Source organism: Centropristis striata, chromosome 11, assembly GCF_030273125.1.
Source record: "Centropristis striata isolate RG_2023a ecotype Rhode Island chromosome 11, C.striata_1.0, whole genome shotgun sequence".
In the NCBI taxonomy this organism is placed as follows: domain Eukaryota; kingdom Metazoa; phylum Chordata; class Actinopteri; order Perciformes; family Serranidae; genus Centropristis; species Centropristis striata.
This window is the reverse complement of record NC_081527.1, coordinates 9844722-9854402: the sequence shown is the minus strand read 5'-3', so window position 1 is coordinate 9854402 and position 9681 is coordinate 9844722. Positions and strand designations below refer to the sequence as shown.

The 9681-nt window shown below is 43.2% G+C and overlaps 1 protein-coding gene across 1 annotated transcript; it reads right to left on the bottom strand.

Annotated features, from left to right (window-relative positions):
* Positions 1 to 2101: 2101 nt before the first annotated feature.
* LOC131980843 (kidney mitochondrial carrier protein 1) lies at positions 2102 to 9131 on the bottom strand. The gene is made up of 9 exons (XM_059345152.1): positions 8932 to 9131; positions 8657 to 8804; positions 8175 to 8269; positions 7763 to 7848; positions 6780 to 6875; positions 6538 to 6662; positions 5839 to 5962; positions 4683 to 4763; positions 2102 to 4123 (listed from the first exon to the last, which is right to left on the bottom strand). The coding sequence occupies exons 1-9, from the start codon at positions 8993 to 8995 to the stop codon at positions 4082 to 4084; spliced, it is 861 nt and encodes a 286-aa protein (XP_059201135.1). The 5' UTR covers positions 8996 to 9131; the 3' UTR covers positions 2102 to 4081.
* Positions 9132 to 9681: the final 550 nt, after the last annotated feature.

Below are 9681 nucleotides of genomic sequence, written 5' to 3'. Positions count from 1 at the left end.
CTGAGAGAAAAGATGTTTGAGACAGCTTCCTAAGCAAGCTATTTTGACGTTACACAGAATCTGTGTCCTGTAAACAATATATTTTCAGGAGGGAGAAAATCATTCATTTTACTCAAACTAAGCAGCACCCAGGCATTTTCTGAGCATCTTTCAAAAAGCTAAGGAAGAGAAAGTGCTCTGTTGTATTTCAGCCCATATCTCAACTGCAATATTGAGCAAAAAGAAATAGCAATAGGCGTGTGATTTTTTTTCTTCTTTGTCAGCACTGTGCGGCCCAGAAGCAGCACGCTCCTTGTTCCAAATGGATCAACAGACTACGATAGATTTGTCTCCTTGTCTACATTTCCATCCGCTCGTCCATTTATCCATCCATTTATTCACTCGTGTGTTGCAGCGAGCGGCATTCTGAAAAAAAAAGAAAGAAGTAGAGTGAAAAAGGGGCAGGGTGTTTGGAGCGGAGCAGAGCCTTATCCCTCTGACACAAAAGCTCACTCTGATCCCTGGAACACAATAGAGCCAGCCCCCTGCACCCTTGGGCCAGGCAGCAAATAATACCCATAATGCAGCATGTCTGTGACTGCTGGAATCCCCTGTGGCCATACTTGTCCAGCTTGTAGAGGACTGTGCCAGACCTGATGCCAAGGCAGCAACCTATAATGCCAACTTATAGATGCCAAATCCTGGCACACGGCATACATTATTCCCTCATTCAGCTCGGCCGTACGGACAGTGAGGGATGTTTTTGTGCATTTAATTCGACATAGATGTCAGAAGCTGCTGCTGTGAAGCAAAGTGCCCTTCAGGTCTGCAGTGTATTTACTGTACACAATGAACCAGCAGACCTTTGTCTCCTCCATCACGCTCTGTGGCATTGTTTAGACTTATTCAACACAGCCATGCTTGTCACAGTGGCAGTGCAACTCATGGTGGCTTAGATGAAGCAGATACAACAATAACAGTTCTCGCAAGTAATAAGTCCCATGGTGGTGCTCCCTAAATAAAAGAACAAGGCACACACGCAGACTTACTGCGGGTTCACTGCCACGTTTCCCCGCTGCACTCCCCCGAGCTCCCATCACCTCCTCAAAACAGCTCTGATGAAGGAAAACTGGGAATTTACCCACAGAAATAAAAAGAACAATTACATCTTAGATTCGCCCTGAATAATTCATAAGTCATTGTTTGTGGGATGCTGCGAGAACATGTGTGTTTGAAAGGAACTGGGCAATCCCTCAGAAACAACACGACTGTGCTAGATTTGTGGCCTCAAAGTCGAGGGTTGGGAATTTTAAAAAAGACTCATAAACAGCTATTTGTTTCAACTGGGTCGAGCTGTGGTGGGGCAGTGTGCAGCTCCACAGCGCCACCCTGTGGTCAAAACCAGTGGTGGAAAAAGTATTCAGATCTCTAACTTAAGTAAAAGTACTAATAACACACTGTGAAATTACTCCACAAGGTACAAAAGCATCAGCATCAAAATGCACTTAAAGTATCAAAAGTAAGTATTCCTTATGCAGAATGGCCCCACTCACATTAATATATTTCAAATATATTATTGGATTATTATTTTTTCATGCATTTCTGTAAGCAGCATTTTTCATGTTTAATCTTGAAGTGAAAAGTAACAAGTAACTGAAGCTGGCAGCTTAATGTAGTGGGGAAAAAAATCTGTTTAATTTATGATAAAATACTTTTTCTACTGTAAATTTAAATGTAAATATCAGTAAAAAAAATTGTAGACTGAACCCTGTTATTTTTAGGGTAATTGTGTTTTTGTGACATTTTAGCATTACTCCATTAATGTTACATAAATGTTTATATTTTTACAGTTTAAGTTTTGTACTATTCCTTGATTTAAGGTAACTAAGAGTCTAATTTTACGCCCTATTTCTGATGCAATTTGACAGTGTTTTACTTTAATTTCTACAAACATTTTTTACACTGAATATTTGCCCATTAAATGTAGTGGAGTAGAAGTGTAAAGTTAAATATGTGGATATACTCAAGTAAAGTACCTCAAAATTGTACTTAAGTATAGTACTTGAGTAAATGTACTTAGTTACATTCCACCACTGGTGAAAAAGAACAACACTCACTGACATACTGGGTTTTTCTCTTTTATTTTAAATATACAGGGCCACAGCCGTGTTTTACACCAACATCAAAAGTTACACTTTGGCAGCGATGGCAGCTCACACGCGACAGCCAGCAGCACAGCAGCATATTCAATCTTTACAACAAAAGCCACAGATAAGCAAACAGCGTGCAAATACAGTCTGGGTTTAGCTGTAAATCGTGTGGTGGTTTTAAGTGGCTTTGAGCGATTACATCAAATGATGCACATTGGATGCTCTGACCCGTCTCAGTGGTCTGAACCTAAAGATGTGTGGGAGATCATATGTAGAGCCCGACCTGTCAGTTGGTGTTGTCCGATATGCACCGATATGAAATCATTTTCACATAACATGCAATGCATAAAATGATGCTTAAAGTGATTTCAAAATTATAGGCATTTGTTATATTTTATTCTTATGTCTGTGGTTTTGGCTCTTGGTTTATTTTGTCTTTGTAGATGCCTTGTGTCTCTTTAAAAGGCATTTTGTATCTCTTTGTAGTACTTTTTCATCATTTTTTATCTTTTTGTAGTCATTTTGTAACTCTTTGTAGTCCTTTTTCCATCTTTTTGTAGTCATTTTGGGTCTCTTTCGTGTCCCCTGTGGTTGTTTTGCCCATTTTCAGTCAGTCTCTTTGCAGTGGTTTAGCATGTCTTTGTAGTTATCGCTTTTTTTGTCTCTCTCTTTGTAGTCATTTTATGTTTCTTTATGTGGTCATTTTGTCATGTTTAGCTATTCATTTTATTTTGACTTATTCTTTGTTTTCTCAGTTTTAATGTCTAGAATTGGCTGATGCAATACGCTGTATATATAATTAACAATGTTAAATATTCTTTCATAATTTATTTGTTTACAGTCTTCTGGCTGCCTTTGCATAGTCAAATCTGTGCATACTCGCTGGACAATCCACATAGAAATTATGCATTTTCATTCCAACTCAAAATATTCACAGTTTCAGCTGCCATATTGGTAATCTGTGAATCTTTCCCCTCTGAAATCGGTGTTGGTCTTGTGCATATCGGTCGGGCTCTAAGCATATGTGGGCTTACATAACATCCGTGTTATAATAACTTTAGTACAGAGTATATGATAACAAGAACCCAGGGAGTCAACCCCCAGCTGCCCCCGGTTATATTTACTGCCTGCACTCACTGGCATGAGGGACCACTCGTCTCACCACATATGGGCATGTGATCAGAGTGTGTGTGTGTGTGTGTGTCCTGTCTGAACAGTCACACTGGCCTTCAGGCTGTTTATATGAATGTTATTTACTACATTACAGCATGATGTATTCTTGGCTCTCAACTCCAGGGAGACTCTTAGAATAATAAATAATTTCACCTTTCCACACACCCAACTCTCAATTTAGAAATATAGAAAAACAAAAAACACCACATCCCACTCCAAGTTTGTCGACTCATGCATGCACACAAACACTTTTCTCTCCAAAAGGGAATGATCACTGCGATTGCCAGCTGCTATCTGACATTCTCTGTCCTTATGTAACTCAGACAGACAGCATCACAGACTAAGGCACTTAATGTGGAGACCACTTTTAAGTGTGGGAGACTGAAAACCCCCTGTGACATTACAGCCGGTTTTAAAGCAGTTTCTGGCTGGAAAAAATAGATGTCTTGGACTGTTCTTTCCAGACAATAAATAAGGTGACATGAGGCCAAAGAGGCCATTATCAAATTCAAATGAGTGGCTAAGCTTAACATAACACATGGATGAGCTAAAACATCAGATATGAGAGCCTTCCACACTTGCCACAGGCTGCAGGAGACACGTAGCCCAAACCGGAACCTGGCAAATTCTCACACCGCCCCTCATACATGGGCTTACTCTCTCAACCGTTCAGTGGGTCCATCAAGGATCCATCACCATCCAGCCATTTTTGGTCCCCTCAGCTCGTCTCGGAGCGTGAGCACATACTCGTCTCTCCTTCCCCCGTCTCGTCCCGTCGGTCACACGTCGAGTTTCTTCAGCTGTTCATATGTGAGGAAGAACTGGAAGAGGAGTTAAGGAACACAGGCAGGAGAAGTGGAGAAGTGAAAGTGGGCGTTTTTTTTCTAGCATGAGAGGCTCACTGAGGAATTTTGGCTCTTTCTGTTCTGCTGCTCAAAGCCTCCCTTGTTACCATTTCCTTGTTACCTCAGACTGCTCAGCTGTAACAAGTCAATAATCTCATTACATTTTTCAGGCCCAGTTGGAGCACGATGTCGACCTGACTGCATTTCTCTCCCTGTAACTCTTTAGCCTTTGCACTCTCTACTTAGTTTTCTCTCCCCACCCTTCTCTCGTTCTCTTACCCCCCTTTGAGGACCCCCAGGTCCTCTCTGACCAGGGGCAGTGGGGTATTGAGGCAGTAGTTACAGACAGTTACATAATAGAGTTAGCCAGCATTAAACTAAGCTTTCCCTACACATGGCTAGGAATGCCTTACGTCACTGAATGCATAACAGAATTTACAACTTTTCCCTGCTGATTTCTCCAGCTCAAAAGAAATTGCATCACAGAGGGACTATGTAAACAGAGAGGTGCATTAATGAGATGGTTAAAGGATACAATGATGTTCCACGGGCCCAGACGGAGCCAGTTGGGAAAGAAACCCTTGTAGAGGGCCATGAAGCCCTCGGAGCGCCAAGTCTGAAAAGATAAAACAAACATGTTAAAAACCCATTTTATCCTATTATCCTCTGATGATCGTTTCAAAGTCCTCTTTGGGCGTTTTTTTTAAACTGGGATCAGGAAACAAGTGACATTAAGGTCTAATTATTTAATATTCAACATTACATGATGTTAAATATTCATTCAGGAAGCAAAATAAACAATCTCATAGGCACTTCCTCATAACAGGCAACACGCTGGTTATTTCATAACAATCTAGTACTTTTGACACTGTTGCTCCAATAAAAGAAGAAATAGTCAAACTTGCAGCAGCAGAGAGGTGAGATGGTCTGACTTTTAGTCCCTAGCACAGTTCAAACACTAGATCCTACATTTCCCAGAATGCAATAGGTTCAATTTGTTAGATCTCTGGGTCTGAAAAGTGCCATAAACCTGCTTTCTTTCTAATGTCCACCCGGGAGGGGGGACTCCACTGGTTGCAAAAAGAAGTCGGATTGTAAGAAGACAATGAGAAAATGACCCTTACACTCACTTTATTACCTCAGTAAATTTTTCACAATATGTTCAATCACTAGTTTCAGTTTAATACAGCATGATGTATATTTTTCTGAGCAATGGTCCCATTTAAAGTAAATAAGACAAAAAAAGGCTATTTAAGGTGCGTCAACCTTATGACTGACAAGTCGCTACCATGGTGCACTTTGTTTTTGTCTAAGAATTTTGACGCTTTTAAAGTTTCTTTTCAGTTCATGAAAGTTACCTGAAACATCTTGGTTCCCTAAAAAAATTCTTGTTCAGCATTCAGTTGTACTAAAAGTTACTCTTAGGTGTTGGCTGTTCATATTTTTCAGTTTAAAGCCTGCTTTTGCTAGCCAGAATTAGCCCCCCCAACTAATATCACAGTTAACATAAATTAATTACGGATTCACAATGCAGTCTGTGGTTTCAATCTACCTAGCACACATCAGACTTTAAAAGCCCTCTCCAGAGCCACAGAAGCCATTATGCAACAGGCTGAACAAAAGTACTTTCCATTAACAGTAAACAGATCTGCATTTGTGAAATGAAAAGGAACAAGTGCAAGGTGACTGACCTGCAGTAAACAATCCAGTGTTCCCTGGTACAGAGCTCCTCCCTTCTGGTTCATCATGCGTGTCCGGACTACGTCCACTGGGTTGGAGGCCAAAGCCCCCGCCAGACCACACGCAAAGCTGGACCTGGGGAACGATGACACATGGGTTCAGATGATAATCTGTAGATTCTTTTACTTAGCCCCTTAATTACATTTTTGGTTGTAAACAGTTATTTCTGTGGTGTGTGTGCTGCTGCCACAAACGTAGCAAACATCCTCACCAGGACCAAGCACCGCAGCGTTGGCGACAGAGACTTTTCAGCTGCTGCCCAAACCCTCTGGAATTCCCTCCCTACACACATCCCCTCAAACATCCCCTTCAAAAATCAACTCAAAACCCACCTTTTCCAGATAGCTTACAAGACCTGACTCCCACCGCCAAACCTGAACTCATAATCTCTCATCTCTGTTTTGTTTTTTTCTGCATTTTGTGTTTGTGTGTGTCCCAAATTTGTTCTGTTAAGCAACTTTGAGTACCTTTTAAAAGCGCTATAAAAATCCAATGTATTATTATTATTTCCTGCAATGCTGAGAATGAATCCTCACAGACTAAGTGTTTAGAAAATACCTTGCCTTGCCTTAAGACACAGAAATATTTGTCTTGCCCCGACACGCAATTGACCCACAGCAATAACACTACACGGGAGTTTGCAAACTTACACAAAGTGTGTGTACACGTTATCCCCCATGTGACCCGACATGATCAGATGCTTCTTGGTGATGTCATAGACCGGTAGCTCCACTCCGACCACGATGGCCGCCCGCTGTGCTGTTAGAGAGACGCCCTGGAGCAGAGAGAAAGGGAACATAACAGTACTGAAAAACAACACGTGTTACCTGCAACCAATGGAAATGAAGGTCATTTAGCAATGCAAATTAAGCATTATTCAGCCTGTCTGTACCTTCCACAGTCCTCTTGTTCCCTCCTGCTGGTAGATGTTAATGAAGTTGCCCATCATACTGCCTTGGATCACATTTCCCTGAGCCTGCATGCGAATCTGGAACAACAGACAGAGCTAATTTTTGTAAACTTGTACATGAGACAATGAAAGCACACACACAAAAAATTAGGAATGCTGTAGGTTCCCCAAGCCAAGTACGGGGGTGTATTAATTCGGCTATCATCGGAATGCAAATGTAAAAAAGCAAAAAGAGGAGTTTCTTGGCAAGCAGGATGCCCTTAAGTATTTTCTCTATGTTCATTTCTTGGAATCCCCCAGCCCTCACTTGACCTGTTTTCATTTGACTGCTGTTTGCACATCAGCTTTGGTTTGTCTGTTTTGTTTGGCTCCCTGATGACTTGGCGAGCGCAGTTGGAACACACCGAGATGAAAACGCAATGTTCTGAACCTGCAGCGGCTTCCATTAGTCTTTTAACCCCTGTCAAACATCCAGTGTGGACGGGAGGTCGTTATGTCTAACGGTGCATGGCGAAAAGAAGCCAGGCAAAACATTATGAGTACAGATAAGCGGGTGCACACATACATCATATTTATGCACCCATATCATTTACAGGACACTATGTTCAGCCGTCGAGGTTTCAGTCTATAAATACTCCACAAGTGGGGTCTTGATAGCATTAAGGTGCCCTTCACTCTACTCGGCATGCTGCCTGATGACCACACCCACAGCCTGGTGCTTGAACTGGCATATAACTCTTAGTTTTTGAAAATAATTAATGAAGTGCACTCGAGGCCATTTGTAACTAGAGCTGCATGTAAACAAAAAGACTGACAGAAGCCTGCTCTGGTTAAGTTGAAGGTTTACTGCATGTGGTCTTGAGCTCCAAGAGCTTGTCAAACCTGTTCTACTGCTTTGGAGGATAACTGACAAGTGACAAAAACAAGGAGAAACAACATAATCTGCATGTTGTTCAAATAAATACCTTCAGCACGTCAGTGGGGTTGGCGATGGAGGAGGAGATGACTCCGGAGAGAACGCCACACATCACATTAGTCAGCAATGTTTCATCTGAAAGAGGAGAAGGGTGGGAGGAAGGCTGTAACTGTGAACAAGCAGCATTTGATATAATGCCTTAGGCAGTCAGCTGCACTTTGTCTTTCTTTTACAGTGTTTTACAGAAGCACAAACAGTTAGTTAGCTTTTAGTCTGAAAAAATGCATTTAAATAGGTCACACACACATCTGCGCTACCCTGTTGACCTTCAAGAGGAATGTGCATCTGTCGATGTTAGGTAGCTGCCTGCCAAAATGTGTGCGGAAGTGTGTATATGTATGTGTGTATGTGTGTGTTTGTTTGTTTGAGCCAGAGAGAGAGAAAGAGAAACTGGGACTCACCCTCTGGTCTGTCAACCAGCAGCCGCTTAAAGGTTTGGTATGTGCCAATTTTTATGGTCCCATAGGAGGCCTGGCGCAGCATAGCAGGAGCAATTCTGTAAAAGTCAACTTTATTTTTATTACTCAGTATCACAATGTCTTAGTGGGCTTTATAGACCCACAACTGTGTTTATTAACCTAGCAAAAAAAATATAAAGAAAACAAGAAAAATCCCCCGTAAATCTCAGCACATAAAAAATAAAACAGTGAGACAGGCAATTCTAAGACAGGACCCCCTTTTTGGGTAGCTGATCGAGATATAGGTAAGTGGGTCAATGGCTGCTGCAAAAATAGGAAGTGCACAAAAAGGAGGAAGTGTACAAGGTATAGTATGTACAGTAGTGTTATACACAAAGAATATGCCAGTACTGCTGTAGTTAACACCAGGTTTGGATACAAACATATACAGACTAGAGCAGAAGACATAAATGCAGCATACTGACCCTGAATAGAGCGCCCGGAGCCCCTCCTCTCTTACTATCCTCACCATGGCATGGAGCATGCCTCGGTACCGGATCTCTCGGTATTTACTGTCGCCTACTTGGCCTTGAACTTGAAGACGCGTCTTTGTTAGGTCGATAGGGAAGGTCCCTGTAAGACACAGCACCAGATAATACCGTTTTAACACTGCAAATCACGACAGAGGTTTAAATAATTAGCAGTAATCCACGCAGCAGCTCGCAGCTCGGCCTGCACCGCCGCTCCACTCATCACTCACCGCATTCCGCCGTCACGGAAGCCAGCCCGCCGAAAACAAAGGGCTTCCAGTTGAGGTTAGACATCTTCTCCCGAGCGTGGACCGACTCACAGTGTAAACCGCCCGGTGAACCGGCGAGCAGGGGTGCTAATACCAACGGCTGCAGCTGATAACGGATGCGTCTCTATCTCAACCGGCGTCTGAGAGCTGCCCCGCGTGCGCGCCTCCTCCTGCTGCCAGTCTTAAAGTAAGCCCCGCCCACTGCTGGTTCTCCGCCGGCTGCTGTCTGTCTCCAGTGTCCCCGCCCACCGCTACACCGCTGTCCCCGCCCACTGCTGGTGCTCCACCGGCTGCTGTCTGTCTCCACTGTCCCCGCCCTCCGCTACACCGCTGTCCCCGCCCACTGCTGGTGCTCCGCCGTCTGCTGTCTGTCTCCACTGTCCCCGCCCACCGCTCCTCCGCTGTCCCCGCCCACCGCTGTCCCCGCCCACCGCTGGTGCTCCGCCGGCTGCTGTCTGTCTCCACTGTCCCCGCCCACCGCTCCTCCGCTGTCCCCGCCCACCGCTGCCTGTTGCTAAGCGACACTACCAGAGAGTAGAAAGAAGCCAAGAGATCATAAAACAGCACGACAATGTTGCTTGCTTTGACCCATAGATGAAATTTTGATTTCAGAGGTGGGGAGGACACAAGTAGCCTATCTTTTCATCATCATCAACATCATTTGGCTTGCCAGTGAAAAAAATGTTTAAAAAAAACCTTAAAGCATTTTTT

Coding starts and splice junctions, on each gene's coding strand:
- LOC131980843 (XM_059345152.1), bottom strand. CDS start 8,995: ATGTCTAACCTCAACTGGAAGCCCTTTGTTTTCGGCGGGCTGGCTTCC. Junction 7,849..8,174: donor GCTGGTTGACAGACCAGAGG/GTGAGTCCCAGT, acceptor CTCCTCTTTCAG/ATGAAACATTGCTGACTAAT. Junction 6,876..7,762: donor ACCCCACTGACGTGCTGAAG/GTATTTATTTGA, acceptor CTGTTGTTCCAG/ATTCGCATGCAGGCTCAGGG.